General features: G+C 33.2%; 3 protein-coding genes and 2 long non-coding RNA genes across 10 annotated transcripts in view; 3 read left to right on the forward strand and 2 right to left on the reverse strand.

Annotated features, from left to right (window-relative positions):
- Positions 1-9,834, forward strand: part of LOC114804752 (serine/threonine-protein kinase OSR1) — a 54,703-nt gene extending 44,869 nt beyond the window's left edge. For 2 of the 4 annotated variants that reach the window (XR_008470143.1, XR_008470141.1), the window contains one exon: positions 7,201-7,414. Coding sequence is in view for 2 of the 4 variants with exons in the window: in XM_029044451.2 (XP_028900284.1) it covers positions 7,201-9,341 (2,141 nt within the window). In the remaining 2 variants the exon portion in view is untranslated. Of the gene's footprint in view, positions 1-7,200 lie in introns of all 4 variants that reach the window. The other 2 variants (XM_029044451.2, XM_054226218.1) reach the window with 1 other exon arrangement.
- LOC105218624 (E3 ubiquitin-protein ligase RNF181 homolog) overlaps positions 1-14,442 on the forward strand; it is a 59,318-nt gene extending 44,876 nt beyond the window's left edge. For all 3 annotated transcript variants that reach the window (XM_029044452.2, XM_029044453.2, XM_011194327.3), the window contains 2 exons: positions 13,731-14,048; positions 14,184-14,442. In XM_029044452.2, the coding sequence (XP_028900285.1) occupies positions 13,740-14,048; positions 14,184-14,318 (444 nt within the window). In that variant the 5' untranslated portion in view covers positions 13,731-13,739 and the 3' untranslated portion in view covers positions 14,319-14,442. The remainder of the gene's footprint in view (positions 1-13,730; positions 14,049-14,183) is intronic.
- Positions 11,103-11,835, reverse strand: LOC128920021 (uncharacterized). The gene is made up of 2 exons (XR_008470146.1): positions 11,658-11,835; positions 11,103-11,600 (listed from the first exon to the last, which is right to left on the reverse strand). It is a non-coding gene; the product is annotated as an uncharacterized LOC128920021 (long non-coding RNA).
- Positions 13,857-14,640, reverse strand: LOC128920020 (uncharacterized). The gene is made up of 2 exons (XR_008470145.1): positions 14,514-14,640; positions 13,857-14,385 (listed from the first exon to the last, which is right to left on the reverse strand). It is a non-coding gene; the product is annotated as an uncharacterized LOC128920020 (long non-coding RNA).
- A 177-nt stretch (positions 14,641-14,817) lies between these two features.
- Positions 14,818-18,676, forward strand: part of LOC105218629 (uncharacterized) — a 157,997-nt gene continuing 154,138 nt past the window's right edge. Inside the window, exons 1-3 of the mRNA XM_011194338.3 lie at positions 14,818-15,025; positions 17,702-18,405; positions 18,489-18,569. Of these exons, the coding sequence (XP_011192640.2) occupies positions 14,818-15,025; positions 17,702-18,405; positions 18,489-18,569 (993 nt within the window). The remainder of the gene's footprint in view (positions 15,026-17,701; positions 18,406-18,488; positions 18,570-18,676) is intronic.

The raw sequence follows: 18,676 nt of genomic DNA on the forward strand, positions 1-18,676 counted from the left end.
GGCGCTACGTTTGGCCCACCTGTTAAACACGTTTGCCTTTGTCTCCAAGCGAAATTTAGTGTTTAGTCGTTTCAAATTACATGATTACCTTGGCAAGACATTTTTTCTGTTTTTTTTTTTTTTGCCAAAACAAATAATTTTTTGCACGCGCCTGTGTTTTTCCTTACTTTAACGGCTTTTTATGCAAATGCGCTTGGAATTTTTGTGTACGAAATTTTTATAGCCGCCCAATTAGTTTCGCGTTGCTGACGTAAATTTCGTGTTTCGGCTGGTAATCTTATAGAACGCAGTTGTTTCGTTTTTCCTGCTTTTGTTAAAAATTTGTTTTATCACTAAGTTTGCTCAATTGATAATTGTTTGTATTTCGGTGATTTTCCAGTTTGATGGAATATGCTTTGTTAATCTCTATTTAGGAATTTTCTGTTGGAGATAGCGCTCGCAATCGAGTCTTAATCTCCATGAGACCTGCACGGGTCCATTAATAACTCAAAAAACGTTACTGCTATTTACTATTATCGTTAATGATTGATGGCATTGTATTTATTTAATCTTTCGGCATATTTAATGAAAAGGATTAATTTTAAACAAGGGCCCGCTGCATAAACCTCAATTTAAACCAAGTTTCAAGTCACTTAAAAAACAACAGATATTGACTATAAAATTATATTGAGTTGATTAAGGTAAAAAGGTGTTTTTAATAGCGATCCGATCGTATTTTCACTTTAAAAAAGGTGATTCGTAAAAAATGTAAACTTAAATCGTGTAGGCCCCGCGATTTGTTGGATAAAATAAAGGCGCATAGCATAAACATAGCCACAAACAAAATCAATAATTTTATCGTTTAGTGAATCATTATATTTTAGATAAAGAAATTAGAGTACTGTTTGTAATTTTTAAATGATTTAAAAAACATAAGTGTTGAGGGATATCAAAGAGATCTTAACTAAAAGTACGAGAACTGTTGATGTTATATATTGTATGCGATTTCTTGAGCTTAAAGGGTTAGGTGGGTTTCAGAATATCAAAATTTGAAAAAATCTCGAATCAATCCGAGTAAATTTGTAAGAGATAGATACTTTGGAAGTTCCGAGCTCATTTTAAACGAGTTTATTTCAAAAATAAATTTTTCACGTCAGTGATTTCTCAAAAAGTTATGAAGCGATTTCGTTAAAATTTTACATACATCTCTGAAATAACATTATCTAGCTAATGAATGAAGGATTTTTTATACTTTTATTATAATTTTATTATTTTTCCGAGCCAATATTGGCAACAAGTGCGATTTTTTGTTCAAATCGGGTTTTCGGAATTTTCAAAATACTGTTCAAATATGTACATATCTTCGATATCTTAAATTGTTTAAATGAAATATACAATTGCCCTAGTGCCCTAAACATACAATCCCTAGTGGATTAATGGAAATTAATACGTAAAATTATGAAAAGATTTCCTCTTCATTTTATGTTTTTGGTCTTGAGCAGTAAAATGCTTCAAAAACTAAGAAAACCTCAAAATGTCAACTCTTGAATGTTAGATAAGACAAGAATTCGGCAACACAAATGTGAATTGTAAATAAAAACTTAAATTATTTTGATATGCACGAAATGTAAGCAATCAGCTGATGAATCAACAGCGCCTCGTATGAATTCGTCTTCCGTCGTAAGCACTGTTGAGTTTAAGGTCAATAAACTCTGGAATATAGTACAAGCTATAAATAGTTTTGACTCCACAACAAGCAGATGATAAAATTCCGAGAATTACATTGATGTTTTAAAATAGAATATTTGAAGATGATATGAGTTTTGTAGAATATTATATATAAAATTAAATATTAAAAAAATTATCAAAGAAAATTTAAAATATTACTATTACCAAATAGAATGATATTAATATTACGATCGGTGAGAAAAAAAATATTTTTTTTTAATCATGTTTTACTTCAACAGTGTGAACAAGTTATAAGTCATTAGTCAAAAACTTCAACGAAGTAATAAAAAATAGTTTTCAGCTGACACGTTCGTAGAATGAGTGCTAAACAAGCAAATATCTGTTTGAATCAGCAATGTGTATATTTACATATATTTAGCAAAATCTGCTAATATATAGACTGAGAAAAGTTCTACCAAATCGCTTTTTAATAATATTAAATTTTCCACTCAAACTAGTCGCCAATTACCAGTTATTCTACATTGTTCTAACAAATTACCAACGTCAAATGACAACGCAATTGAATAGAAATAAAAATAAATAATTAATCACTACCAAAACTTAAATTACGTAGTAGTTTTGACTTATTTGCTGCCTGGCGCAAAAACAAAAACAAAAACAGCAAAAAACAGTAATTGTTCAACGTAAAAAGCACTCAAATATGTAAATATTTGGTTAAAATCACACTCACTCAGTGTAAATTAGTTTAGTAACGTGCACAATATGTGTAGGTATGTAAATATTTTTCAGTTTTTTGTTGTTGTATTTTTTTAAATTTTTGTTTTTGTTATTGCCAATATTAGTTATTTCACATATTTTTGTAATTTCTGCGGAAATGATATGAATGAAGTGTGCAAACAGCAGCGATAAGGCTCATTCATGTGAATTCCCTTATCAAGGCGAATTTTCACTTTCGGCATTGATCTAAAGACAAAAATATATAACGAAATTAATTGAATTTGAATTTTTTTAATTTGATTTCTCGACACACTTAGTACATATACGAGTTGTTTGTTGTTATTGCTTTGATAGCCGGTTACCTACTTTTTGTCTCAACTGTTAACTGCCTCATTCATGCATACATATGTATTAATTGCCGCACTCAACGTTATACTCAATGCTCTTTTTTTGTGTTTTGTTTTTTTTTTTTTCACTTTAATTGTCACAGTTGTTATGTTTGTTGTTTGTTCGGTTGATGATGAAATCAATTACCTGCAACCTTAATTCTGTGTAGAATCTAAAAATAGCCTACCAAACTGTTTGTTTTTTATGTGCAACGTCAGTGCGATAGTCACCCAGTTTCTCATCATTCGTTCTTTATGTACAGTTGACTTGTGTGGTTGTGTCGGATGTGTGGTTAATAAACATACATGCATATTTACTCGTACTAACCCACAATATTTAAGTTTTAGTTTTTTGTTTTATATTATCCGTATTTTTATTACACAATCGCAATGACGACAGTGATTAGAAATGTGTGCCACACACACACACACACATGCGCCCATTCGAGGAAAACTTGAGAAAGCTGACAGTTGGAACGTGTAAGAATGACAGGGCAGTAAGTGCAATGTGCACTACGCGTTCATGAAAATATGTACGAAAATAAATAACAACTAACTCACTGTTGTGTATAATGTCATTAGGAAGTACGCCGCTTCCTGCCTCTTCTACTGCTACGGCTCCTCTTCACTCTCACTGCAATTATTGGCTTTGTTTTTGTGTCACTCAATGCTCGCTATTTGTTGTTGGCTTTGTATTTCATATTAATTGCATTTGACTTTCTGTCGTACTTTCCCACACATGCTGCTCTCACTCTGTCTCTCTCTCTCTCTGTATCTCTTCCTCTTTCCGTCACTTTTCTAACCTCACTCGTGTTCTGGTTCACATTAATTCGTCGACAGCCCCGTTTAGCGCCCATAAAATTTATCGATCACATAGTTTACATATGTACTAAGTAACTAAGTACATTTCCAAACTGTCGCTAACTATTCGCCTTATTTGTTTATTCCAATGCATATAATGACAGACAGCCATGCATTTTAGTAGCTTGTCAGTTGATAGATATTTATGCAGTGACTTTACAACGTTCTGTGAATGGGACACGTGCAGCTATGGGACCTTGTTGTAAAACAAAAATAAATATCACCGAAGACTCACATAAGGTTTCTTTTTTCGGATATTCCTTATCAAATTTATGTGGATATATTTAATTATTTAATTTATCGACTTTTTTGCATTGCCCTCATTTAACTTCCGCTTTATGGCAAGATAACAGCCGACAGTGGTTAGGCTTGCAGGTGATTTTACAAAATGCTGGGTATGATAAAACAAGTGCGTTCTTTTTTTACCGAGTTAATTTTATCACATATGATATACGTATATAGGGTGACTAATGTATGTTAAAATGTTTAATTGTGTAAGTCAAATATCCATTATACCAAACCTGTCCTGGCAACTGTCATCTGTCATTATAGTTGTCATTTCTTCTAAAAACTTCTAATTTTGAAGGGTTATATTATAATTTTAGGTTCAGAATCAGTCTCCAGACTTAGAAATCACTAAATACTGTTTCGAAAGAACAAATCGAAGTGGGCGCAAGTTGAAGAGATCCACAAACGTCTGTCTCGGCAACGATTTTCTATTATAATCTAATAATAATATTCTAAAATTGAAAACTACTCGAAGTAATGAAAGCGCTCAAAGTTTTTGAGGCTACAGTAATCTTAACATATAATAAAGTCTACATATTTGAACCTAGGGTGGCTATCACAGTCAAGCTTTAAACTATACTGCAACCGTAAATAGAACAAATTTTTTTTTTACAAAACAATGGCAGAAGCAAAGAAAATGTCTGTATTGTGACAAGTGGGCTTTTGGAACAAGATTCATGTCGAGTGATGAGATCTTAGTTGTTTCAAAGGCATATTTCATAAATCTTCGAGATTTTAAGAATCTTGAAAAGTAGATTTGTGCTTTTGAAGACTAATTCTATTGGTATCAAGTGGTGTTCTTTGTCAATATGTTATAGCGAACATGGTTTCTTTTCTGGATAAAGGCAACATTTTCTAACCTTCTCCAAACGTGAGAAGTGTGCGTCGCCCAGCATGGGCAGAGGGACACTTTTTTGTTCTTTTGTCATGTAAAATGTGGAACATTTTCAAAGAGGTAATGGAGCATTTGTGTAATATAATGAGGCAGGAACTTCATTGAGTAATCCAAATCAAATTTTGCGATCACAAAAGTGACATTTATTACAAAGTTTCAATGATGTCAATTCGACAAACATATCAGCATATTATATTAAATGCACCCTGTATTTATTTATATATTTTTCTGATATATATAATACCGTATATCATAGAAATTATCTTATCTTTAAACTGGTTAAATAGAGCAAGAAATAACTATATTTATGTAAATTACAGTCTATATATGCTTGTTTGTATAACTAGGCAACTCCGCCTAGTAAGTTTTTACAAACTTTAGTATATTTTCCTCTTTATGCAAACAACAATAATATTGTGAACTGCAGATGCGAAGGTCAAACTTGTTAAATAGGGTACTAATATAACGAATTATATTTCCAAGTAAGATCTAAAAAAAAAAACCCAAAAAAACATGATTTCGAAGTTATTACTATTTTTTAATGAAATCTAATTTATTTTTCATTATGAACAACCTTGCGCTAAACTCAAAATAAATTAGAATTTATGTTATAAGTGTGAACTCGATTAAGGAATATTATCCGCTGCAATCACAAACTGGGTCAACCAGTTCAACGCATAACGTCGCTCTCAAAAAGACATTTAGTAGTGTTTTGAACTAAGACTTTCTCAGAAAATGTTAAATTTTTTTGCGTTAAAAACAACTTTCTGAAAAGCGTTAATAGAACGAGTTTATGGCATAAACATTAATTTAGTACTACATAGAAGCTAACATCAGAACTGCTACCATCTACAGTAGCTTCTAGAACATCTTGTTATCTAAGCATGTACATATTCTAAATATAAATATATCAACCACATCTCAAATTCCATAGGAATGAGTAACTGCTGTAGTTTTTTTTTTTTTTTGTAAAATATATGTACATATATACAAAATTCATATTTATGTCACTTCATTATAATCGCTTATGATCTATCTAATTTTGTTTACAAGTTACGCCCTATCTCGATTAAGTGCGTTCACATTTATTCTCCGGCGCATTCAATCACATTTTGACAGTTCTCTATTACTTTGGTCTATTTTTAGTTTAGTTAGATTAGCGGCAAATGTTGTTTGATTGATATTGACTTACATGCATGTGTGTATGCTGCACTCTTTTCGTCATGAAATAAATTGGGAGGAAATTTTAGGTTAATTTTACCTAATCTATAAAAGAGAATAGTTAAATAGTATAGAAAACTTTATCTAAAGGATTTATCATATCTACTGTTGAAGGAAATGGTTTGACAGTCTTTATATTCTTAATTATATTCAATAAATGATGGGGTCTTAGAAGTTGTATGCCGATGTCTTCTTGTTTTGGACATATATACTTTGAAGAATTATCTTATTAAAAATCTCTCTATATGTGCCCTGTCATATTGATTATTTTCTAATTAAAGAATTAGCAGTATTTAAACGCCTTTTTGTTGAAATATCTGATTTCATAGGATTTAAGAAGGGAATTGTAAAGAATTTTATCAAATTATTGTTTGGAGTACCATTTTTAGGCCCTAAACATGCATTTAAAATAAAAAAATCTTCAATATTTATATTTACTATACTTGTCTTGAATTCAATTTCTCAAAACTAATTTGTCTATAATATTTGCGATATAATAAAATTCAACCTAAATTGCAAATTCTAATATCATTTAATATTATTTTAAACATATAATTAAATAAAGTAAATATAATTAAATAAAAAAAATTTAATAATAATTTAATTATGGCAGTAAATTTTGTATTTATTTTATTTTTAATTTGACCGATTTTCTTATTTAAAATAATGTTTTTTATAATTTACCGTTTTTTATTTCATTTTATATTTTTTTAAATAAAAGAGCCAGTTTAATATGTGTCGCTAAATATATGATATTATAATATTCCATAGTTTTTCTAAAACGTTCCCGAACTGAGTGCCCATTCCCAGTTTACTTGGGAAACGATTAGTACAAACCTAAAGCAATCGCAGCTCATCTTTTAACTCTTCATTAATGCACTTTTACATACATAAATATTTTCCTATTATAATTAACTTTTCCAGTAGTACATAGAACATACATATATGTAATCACATCGAAATCGCAGTCAAAACAACACCTCCTTGGCTTACTCATTTATGAGTATTTTTTGTATTTATATATGTATATGTTTACATACATACATACAAATATGTAGTACGAAAACCAAAAACAACAAAAATAATTTAAAAAATTCAAACCTAAATCAAAGTACCAAGACCAATAGCGGCATCTTTTTTCTCTTCCATTCTCCTCTCTTACAGGAGTTGCATTCTTCGATAAGCAAGAGGGAACACTGACCTTCTGTCTGACATCGAGAGGCACTGTTTCGACGACAAATAGAACATTTCTGCCAAGTGAAACCGCTGCTGAGCCAGAGCTAAGTGTCGATACGCCGGCTTATTACAGATCTCGTGACGAAGACTACGAAACAATAAACAATAACAACAATTATATCTACACAATCCAAACGCAGAAGGAAACAAATTGTGTAGTGCTACAGCAACCAACAACAACAAATAAGCACAACGCATTGAAAGCAACACACGGCAAAGCTGTAATCCAACAGCTAAGTGTAGCAGAGCTTGCGTACATACAGTTAGACGGCAAGTATCCCAAACCCGCTGAACGCTTGCCAGCGCAGTTGACAGCCAAAGCCCCAGCCACGGCTACCTTATCCGCTTCGAAGACCACACCGAGTATACAAGGCAAGTCGACGAAAATGGCATCCAGCGCTAATTTGAATAGCACAGGTGCCGCTGCGCCACACTCCACCTCCGAGAAGCAGCCTTGGCCCAACTCGAAGGACGACTATGAATTGCGCGATGTGATCGGCGTGGGCGCGACCGCGGTCGTACATGCCGCGCTCTGCCTGCCACGTAACGAAAAGTGTGCCATCAAGCGCATCAATCTGGAGAAGTGGAACACTTCTATGGATGAACTGCTCAAGGAGATACAGGCGATGTCGTCGTGTAATCACGAGAACGTCGTCACCTACTATACATCGTTTGTGGTGCGCGAGGAATTGTGGCTGGTGTTGCGTTTGCTCGAGGGCGGTTCCTTGCTGGACATTATCAAGCACAGAATGCGCACAGCGAATTGTAAGCATGGCGTCTTCGATGAACCGACCATTGCCACTGTTTTGAAGGAGGTACTCAAGGGTCTGGAGTATTTCCACTCGAACGGACAGATACATCGTGACATCAAAGCGGGTAATATATTGATCGGCGATGATGGCACCATACAAATTGCCGATTTCGGTGTGAGCGCCTGGCTGGCGACCGGTCGTGATCTCTCACGCCAGAAGGTGCGTCACACATTTGTCGGCACACCGTGTTGGATGGCACCCGAGGTGATGGAGCAGGATCACGGTTATGACTTTAAGGCGGACATCTGGTCGTTTGGCATCACAGCCATCGAAATGGCTACGGGCACAGCGCCATATCACAAGTATCCACCCATGAAGGTGTTGATGTTGACGCTACAAAATGACCCGCCCACATTGGATACTGGCGCGGACGAGAAGGACCAATACAAAGCCTATGGCAAGACATTCCGGAAAATGATTGTGGAATGCCTGCAGAAAGAGCCCTCAAAACGGCCCACCGCCAGTGAACTGCTCAAGCATGCCTTCTTCAAGAAGGCCAAAGATCGCAAATATCTGACACAAACACTGCTCGCTTCCGGTCCATCAATGGAGACGCGCGTACACAAGGCCGCGAAACGGCAACCGGGCGCCTCCGGTCGTTTGCATCGCACCGTCACCGGTGAATGGGTGTGGTCGAGCGAAGAGGAAGACAATGGCGGCAAGCATCACTCGTCCGACTCCGAATCGGACGATCGACCCATCAATCGGCTGGAACGCGCCGAATCGTCGGACAGTGATCACGATGACTACTCAGAGACTACAGCAACCGCAACAGAACCGGCACAACAACCGCAGCCACAACAACAACCTGCTGTGGCGAATGTCGCAACACCAGCGGTGAACATACCCACGCCGACAACAAATAATGCACAACCAGCAACAACAGAAGCGGCGATAGCACAAGCTATGACGGGTGTGGCGCAAATGCCGATGCCCTCAGCGGTAGCGGATGCCGGCGAAGCACCACCGGTCAATCTGGTGCTGCGCATGCGCAATCAGCGACGTGAACTGCACGATATACGTTTCGAATTTGCCGTGGGCAAAGACTCAGCCGAAGGCATTGCCATGGAATTGGTCGACGCCGGACTCGTCGACGCGTTGGACACGCAACCAATGGCCGTGCATCTGCAACAGCTGATCGAGCAGCGCGCCGCACTGAAAACCATAACGTTCCAATTGAATTCGGGCGTGCAGCCGGGCGAGGTGCTCGACGATCGCTCGTTGGTAGGGTACGCGCAGATATCGATAACGGATTAGGAGGAGCAGCAGTGTGCGTTAGCCGAGTACGCGCCAAATGCTTGAGTGTGACTTTGAGTTGTAGAAATCTAAAGCTGGCAGCCTTTGCTCTGCAGTTTGGAGCTTACAATTTTTACTTTTGTAATCGATTCAGTTGCGAATTCTTCAAATGTAGTCTTAAAAAAATTGTAATATTTCTTATTTTTAATATTAGCCAAACAAAGCAAAGGCCAACGCATAGCGTAAGCAGTGGTGTAACTGTAAATTTTATTAATTTAATAATAATAATAATTAAATATTAATATTTTTGGGCATAAAACTGTTCTTAGTTCTTAATGTAGGTAGTTGAGCGCTTTGTTTGAAGCGGACACTCTCACACATAAAAAAACAAAAACACACACACACACATAGTGTAAACAACTGAAAGTACTTACGATTACATATTTTCGATATTTGTAATTATTTATTGTATTTTTTTTATAATTAGCATAATGCGCCGTTCTTATGCAGTCGCCTAACTCCAAAAGGGAGCTAGTAAAATACATACTAGCATGTAGTCTCTAAATGGCATAACTATAATTAGAAATTTATTTTAGTGTAAAGCTTAGTCTAGCATGTCCTAAATTGTGTTTCAACTATGTATGCTGCAATAACAATAACAATAAAAATAAAATAATAAAATAAATAAAAACCGAATATGGTTCCACGTGTTGAATAATACTTTAAAATGTGCTGAATTGCAGCAAGGATAGCCGCCTTTTAATTTAAATGATACATACAAACCAACATATTTTGTTTATTTATTTATATTTAGTTTAACAATTCATGTATGTGTGTATTTTAGTTAACACTGCGTAGCTTAAATAGTTTAGTAATTTGATTTTTGTTTAGTACAAGCAGGCATGTCTACAACAACTAATAAATAGCAAGCAAATCATAAAAAATGTTTTCAATTGTCAAAAATGCAATATTTTGTTTAATAGATGAAGGCAAGTTGACGCCTAAAAGCAGACTACACTAAATAAAACACAGTAAAACCTTTCAAAAAAGTGCATGCAAATTACATTTTAACACTGTGGCAGCTTACTATAAATAAATTAAAAAAAAAACAATAATTTATATAAAAAAATAAGTTTTGAAAATAATAATAATTAAATAAAAAATAAAAATAATTTAGAACCCCTAACTACCGTAAGCTATAGTGTAGCGACAATATCTTCTAAAGATTCTTTGTCTAAGTACACGCACCACTTTTCATACATACATGCATAAATTACTTACTCGTATTTAGCAAAAGCAAAAAAAAAATTAAATCATATTGTAAGCCAGCAACTGTTTATAATAGGGTATAGTGTATAATGAAACTTTTAATAAAAACTCATAAACATACTTTTCGAAACAATAATTAAATTTAATGTACTATGTACTACTACTTGTATGTATGTCTGAATGCTATATGTGTAAACGTTTAAGTGTTGCAGTCGACGAATCAGCATACAAAAGAAAGTTAAAATAAAACAAATAAAATTAAAAATCACAAAACTGCAATAGTAAAAACACAACACACAAACAAAGTATTTGCAACAAAAGTATAGAAATTAAAATAAAATAAAAAAAATATTTCTTGTTTAATTACAGCTAAGACACATAGGAGAGTAACAAATACACACTTATAAAAATTCAAAACCGATTTGTAAGTGTGGGTTTTGTTAATTTGCTACAAAAATATTTATTCCTTTTTTTTCAATAAACACACACACAACGACGAACATTCATTTGCTGTATTGTAACCCGAAATTGTTCGTAAATATTTTTAGAAAAACCAAAAAAAAACGTAATACATGCATAAAATGCCTTTCTAAAACCATATTAAAAACACAAAATTACAAAAAAACGCAAATTATGTTTTTTATTTAATTTAAGCGTCACTTTTTTCTTTCTTGAACAAAATTTATTTTTTAAAGCGTTCATTGCACATTTCATCAAAATTGCATTATAATTTACCCGATACTGTAGAGCATTGTAGCAAAACCAGGTTTGTACTATCGTTTTCTTTGTATTGGCTTTACTGTTATCGCAATTTGCTTTTTTTTTAATGCAACACTTTTTTTTGCAACACTCATACGCATGCGCTGATTTCTTTGTAGGTGGGGTAATTGTGTCTATACTTATCCTTAGTGCATTTGTAGGGCTTTGTGCAAACTTGTGATTTCTGACGTTTTACTTTTCAATTATTTTTATATTTTATTGATATAACTATTTCATTGAGTTCATTTTGACCTTTGTAATATTCCCTTAGTGAATACGCTTTTTATTAAGTTCATATTTTCATCTCACCTCGTGACAGAAAGCTATACTGAAATCTTTATGGCTATAATGGTTTGTGAGCACAAATTTCGATCTTCTTTGAACAAATATTATGATATTTAATCGAAATTATTTTCTCACGCCACTTTTGATTGTCAAAATAATATTTTAACATTTGTCTATCGGAAAGAAAATGTAGTATATAGTATAGTTTGTATTATTAAAAGTTTGATGGAACATACATATTTTAAGCATTAAAAAATATTTCATTTGAATTCAGCAAAATAATTAAAATCAAATATGTAAAACATATTTATACATACATATTTTAGAAAATCATAACCTTAAATTCCATTTGGATTAGCGATAATGTTAATATTATGGTTTTACTATCTATATTTATCGAATAATTACCAATGATACACTGCAAATCGGCGTTAGATTTAACATAATATTTTCATCATACTTTTCATAAATTCTAGTTTTAATTTTCACACAAATCCTTATCAAATTGAAAGCCTCAAAAAATAAACAATTTGCCGCTCAGTTTAACAAATACAATTTTAGTTATTTTTTACCACAAACACTAAAAATTTTGCATAAATAACTATTTAAAAAAAATCGCTCTACAACCAGTATTTCACCAATCCCTAAATACGTACTTAGAATTCTTCCAACCTACTTGATCGGGTAGTTTAGGACCTACACTCCAACACTTGAGATGCATGAATAGTTACACACATATATATACATACGTACAAACAAGCTTAGAGTTTACATCGAAATTTGTGTGGAAAAGTTCTTTATATTCAAGAATTTGAATTGTAAATGTAAAAAAAAAAAAAATAAAATTAAACATACATACGAGTATATCTATGTACGCAGGTATATAGTTATTGTAATAGCGTATATAACGATTGTTTGCCTTAGAGAAGAATTGAGTGCTGCACTTAAAAGAAACGGTACACTAGTTTAGCATAGAAACATAGACTTGTAAAAGTTTTAAGAAAATGCATGCAAAGACTATAGATTTAGTTTGTTTAAAGTAAAATTAAATAAAAAGTGGCTTCAGCAGAAAATTATATGAAATCTATACACTTTTTTTTTTTTAATTATAGAAATGTTATGATGTTTTTTTTTTAATTATTTCACATAAGTATAGTATAAAAGCTTTCGAAATTGACTAAATCTAACTGAATCTTCGCTTTTGTATTTTGTGCTTATTAATTATAATGTTAATTTAAAATTTTTTGTTATATGGTTATATTTTGGATGTGCTCAATATCCATGAAATGAATTCAGAATTACAAAAAAAAAAATATTATATATAATAGTTTAGTTTTTTCTTAGTAATGCTCAAAAATAATATGAAATCATTAATTGCAATGAGATATACTAGAGAGCTGTATTAAAAACTTGTATTTTCTTTCATACAAATATTTTCTATTTTCTACTAATACATATTTCCACTTTAAAGTAAAAAGCTGTAATTCTCTAACATTTCTTATTCCCAAAGTATATATTTGCACATACTTATATATTTCTGTACTTCTTGAAAATCTAATAAAAGATTTACATACATACTTCTTATATATAACTATTTGCGAAAACATCACTTTGCTCAAACTTTCAGGGTTCCATGTACTGCAGCGAGCATTCAAATACCATATAAACATTTAAACAAATTACAAATATACGTATTCAAATGTATTAACATATATTGAAAAATAAACACAGTTTATAAGCATATATTTAAAAACACAAAAATCTCATGTACTATAAGGGAAAATGTATGTATGTACATATATGAACCAATTATTTAAATAAATATTAATGGTACATATTACCAATTTCATCAATTTTAACAGCTGTGAATTTTGAAATATTATAAAGCAACTAATTTATCCATAATAAATTGTAATTTTTGGCGTTATACAATATTATTGCTAATTTATTAAAAGTTCAAATAAAATCTATAAAATCTAAAGTTGAACGCAAAATGCAGTATTATTAATAAATAATAAAATCTCGTACATTTTCGAAATTAAATCGTTGATATTTACTCATTCATACTTTCCACTCTCCTCGCCTTATCACCTACAGCAAAGTACAATGGCCGATTACTTCGAGGACATGGGACACGAACCCACTGGTGCCGAGGGTCCTAATGATTTTGCCAAACACTACAAACGTCTACAAGTTTTGGCCATCATGAACGGCATTGATATGGAAATTGAGGTGCCGGAGGCGTCTAAACGCGCAATCGCCACACTGCCGGAGCATGTTATTGTCGAGGCGGATGTTAAGCAGGAGTTGGAATGTGCCGTTTGCAAGCAGCCGGCGGAGATCGATGAAAAGTATAAAGTTTTACCGTGTAAGCACGAGTTTCACGAGGAGTGTGTGCTGTTGTGGTTGAAAAAGGTAAATAATCATATCTATGTACATATTTAGTTGGATGTGTGCTCAGAAGATGGGTGAAATGTGTTTGTTGCTCATGCTTTATTTTGGTTTTGTTTGTTATTATTATTCCTTTTATGCTTTGCTCACTTCTTCTAGGCAAACTCATGCCCAATGTGTCGTTATGAATTGGAAACAGATGACCCAGTCTATGAGGAGTTGCGTGAATTCCGACAAGACGAGTCCAACCGCCGTGAACGTCAAAATTATATGATGGATTCGATGTTTTCTTGAATAAAATCTTAGTAATTTGTTAAAACATACAAATGGTGAGAGCCGTGGTGGTGGAGTATGGTTTTAGCTGCAATTTTTTATTTGAAAATAAATACATAAATAAATAATGCTTTTGAATATCCTATTTATTTTTATATGTGTTTGTTTATAAATTGGTGAATCAGAAGGTAAGTTATAAACATTAAAATTAGTTACTTTTCTATACTTATTTATTTTTATGCAAGTTATATCTATTTCCTCTAATGCATTTATCTTTCAATTATTTTTCACAACAAATTTTTCATGTGAGTGCAACCCTGTGCACAGAAAGCGTTCCACATATTCCAAAGCATTCCCAATAAGAAAACAATTCTCGGCGTTTTTTGTTTTTGCTCGCATATTCGCTTTTTCATCATTTGTTTTCGTACACGCCATTTAATAAATACCGTTTGATTTCAGAGTTTTGTAATTTAGATTTTACATTATAAAGAAAAGTGCGAGTTTAATTCAATGTGGAATAATGTTTTCGTCTCAGAAAGAATCGAGGAAAGGCAATGCGCGTGAAAAGACGGGCAGCAAGACAATAAATACTTTTGATAAAATGCAAGGTTTGAATCAGCCGGCAAAATTGTTTGATAATAAATTTGTGGTCACCGTTTTGAGGAACACACGTTGTTGTCCTAAATGCCGCAGCGAATATTCAACGAATTATGATCTCCGTATGGGCGGTAAGTTTCAATGAGGTGATTCCGCCAGTGTTTATTACATTGCTTATGAATTCCTTGCTGTCTAATGTATAATTGGTTGCTTTGTTTTAAAAAGTAGCAAAGTTATAGTGCTCTGGTTGCAGAAAACATTTCAAGCACGTACATACATATATTTAAAAGTATATAAGTTATTAAGCCAGTTGATAGTACCATAGCAAACTTTGCACGCCGTAGTGTTATGTACTGTTAGTAACTACGTATATATATTGTTCATAAGTAAATATTAGTATATACGTATTTCCGTGTATGAATAGATATTTATACGTACATATGTACATTCATACCATTGGTTGTGGATGGCGCAACAAGTATTATTAATTGTTCTTATTGGTCTAGCTACTTCGGTTGTAAAACAACAAAGATCGAGTGTGTGCTGCCAACCAAATGGTTATTGGGAGAATTGTATTTGTTAATATTATTAAAACAGAGATAAATAATTAAAATATGTTCACTGGTATTGGTATAATAAATAGAATACCACAATTTTGAAAACTGCTGCTACAAAATAAAATTGTTTGACTTCGATAACTTGGTTATATAAAAGAAATTAATTTGAATTAATCTTATCTACTAATAGTAACATCAGAATGAATGGATATCTAATTGGGATCGTAATTCAAAGTTCCAACCAGTGTCGTATACTTTTAGGATGTACTATTTAATACTACAGTGAAACTTCTCTTAAACGGACACTCGCCGTCGAGTGATTTTTGTCGGCCCAAAAGAGGTGTCCGTCTAAGAGAGAGTAATTTGTTCTAAAAATTTGACATGGTGCATTAAACATTTTCTCTGTAAGAGAGGTGTCCGTTAGGAGAGGTTTTTATGTACATATATATTTTGTACATAAAATGAAACATTAAATATGAGAGAATTTAATATCAGAGCAAACTCCATATCTCGTAAGTCTTTAATAAAGCATTTTTTATTAGGAATACCTGTAGAATGATTATGTATTTTTGGTTCATATTTTAAAAATTAGTACAGTAAAAATTATAGTATGAATTAAAATATATGGACTGTTACACCTCCGATAGATTCCTTGCCTGATTTTGCCTTTATTTGTCGTATGCTTTTTAATGTTAATGAACAAATGGATGGGCGCACGATTTTGAAGCGAACGTAGAATGTATGCATGTACTCTTGCGTTTGTTTCGAAGATATGTAGCTTACCTTAGAAATATCTTGAGTTATTTTACAACATTCTAACAACAACTGATTGGAAATAGATTTGAATCCGTTCATTCGCTGGCGTAAGGAAGCATGAATTCCCTTCATTATTATGACATAATCAGAACCACTATTGGCATTGCGCCGTAATAGGAAAAGCAGCATTATTATGTTTGTCCCATTATGTTTAAGGGAGGGGTCTGGGTTTTCACTTTCGAAAAATTGATTTTTTTTGTTTTATCTTATTGTTTAACATTTCAAGAATATGTCCTCAAAATTTTAATCCGATCTAAGCAATATTCTTGAAGTTATTGTTTAATTAGTCTCGGGGCCTTTAGCGCTCTAACTCGTAACAGCTACGGACGGTTGGGATTGCAGTGCAGCTTTAAACGCGTTTTTCTCAAAACTAATTTTTTGAAGTCCCTGTTCACTGCCATTTGAAAACTATTCGACCGATTCATTTCAAACTTGGTACACATTTTCTTCATATAAAATACCTCCACTCTACGTTTAGTAAACATTTTTTTTTTTAATATTAAGGTTGACCCTGAAAATGGCGGAAATTTTAGTCGAAAATAACGGTTCAAACTTCAGATGGCCGCCAAAAAATTTTAAATAAAAAAAAATAATAAGAGAACGTTTGGGGAAGATTTGTTTCAAATGTAAGTAAATTTTTATGGTTTTTCATTTTCGCATAATTTCCGGCCGAGTTACAGTGAACACCGCAAATTGTTATTTTTTTTTCAAGACGTCCTAGGGGAAGCTCTGTCACGGGCTAATGGTTTACTATTTTAGCATGAAAAATTTACAGAACATAGTCAAAACTATGCTCAATAATGTATAGAAGGTTTGAATAAAATTGCTTAATCGATATTTGAAATAAAAAATCACAAAAAAAGTGTTTTTTTTTGCGCTGAAACCCTGACCCCTCCCTTAACTTTGTTTGTCTTTATGTAATGGTCTGGATTAAAAATCGGGTTGTCGAAAATATTATCGAGAACCTTTTCAACCAAACAACAATTTTGGAATCCTCAGACCGCAAGAATTTGCACCAATTTTCTGGTACTTAAGTCAATATGTTATTTTGCAAATTGATTCCGTGCTGCTAAGTATTTCTTGATACGAAAATAAAATTTCTCAGGCTATGTGCTTTTAAATTATTATCTTTAATTGGATAATAGTTGAGTACTTCCGCTAAAGCTCAGTTCATCCTTATTTTTTTTAAGCTTGGGGAAGAAGGTTGCGTGTGTATTTAGTTATGCGAGTATTAATTTTATTTAATATAAATGGCGTCGTCCGTTTGTTTGAACCTTGCATTTAGTTCCGATAAAGTTTTGTACGTTTTTTCACTTAAAATTATTATTTTTTGATCAAATTACCGCTCAGTTGCGGCCAGATGGTCCACAACCCATTTCGCATTTTTAATAATCTTTACTTTATATGGTTTTAATTTTAATTTTCGATTTTCAGATTTGCATGTGAAAAGCAATCGACCCTTTCTACTTACCTGCGGGCATAATATGTGCGAAAATTGCATTTATCAAAATCACCAGAATCTCGTTTGCAGCGTTTGCCAACTACCAATCGTCATAGAGAAACGCAACAATGCACCCACATCACCAAGTAGTCACGCTTTACACCAAAAACAACAACGCCATTACGCACAACATAAACAAGAGAATTTCAATGTACGCGATTACTTTTACATGAATTTCTTTTTAATTGGCGAACTAAATCATTTACGTTTCTATCGACGTGAAAGTTCGGCAAATAACACCTTAATGATATCCACTCACAGTCCCTCGTCGCCAACATCCAGTGGAAATCGTACACTGGCACCAGGCATACAAGTGTCACCGCAACGTTTTGTTGAGCGCTGCAGCGAATGCGAACTGGAACCGGCAGTGGGCTTGTGTCGCCAATGTACTGTGCACTACTGCCGCATTTGTTACGATTCGATACACATGTATGGCAAGGCGCTCAAACGGCACTCGTTCGTAACGCTTGACAAAGAGCGTCAAGCCGGCAAGGAGACGCAATTACCGCGTCCCGCTTACTGTCAGCATCACAGACGCGTCAAAGATCGCTATTGTCACACATGCAAGTTGATTTGTTGTTATGTGTGTGTGCAAAAGATGCATAAATGTCACCACGGCATGTTATTGGTCAATGAGGTGGGTGGCAGTTTTATTTATATTATTTAGTGTTTTTGTTTTTACTTTTTTTTGTTTTTGTTTTTGTTTCTGTTGGATTCTAGAATGAAGGTTTGCAGGATGAAATCGGCACTATTTTGGAATCGGTGAAAATGTCACGTGAGAATCTGCGTAAATCACAGAAGGTAAGTGTCTTAAATCTGCTTTATACTGAAATCGGTTTAATTTGTCTATAAAATGCTATAATAGCTGAAATTTTATATGAAGTTGCTGCATTTACTTTTTCATCATA

The sequence above is a fragment of the Zeugodacus cucurbitae genome, chromosome 2, assembly GCF_028554725.1.
Source record: "Zeugodacus cucurbitae isolate PBARC_wt_2022May chromosome 2, idZeuCucr1.2, whole genome shotgun sequence".
Lineage (NCBI taxonomy): Eukaryota > Metazoa > Arthropoda > Insecta > Diptera > Tephritidae > Zeugodacus > Zeugodacus cucurbitae.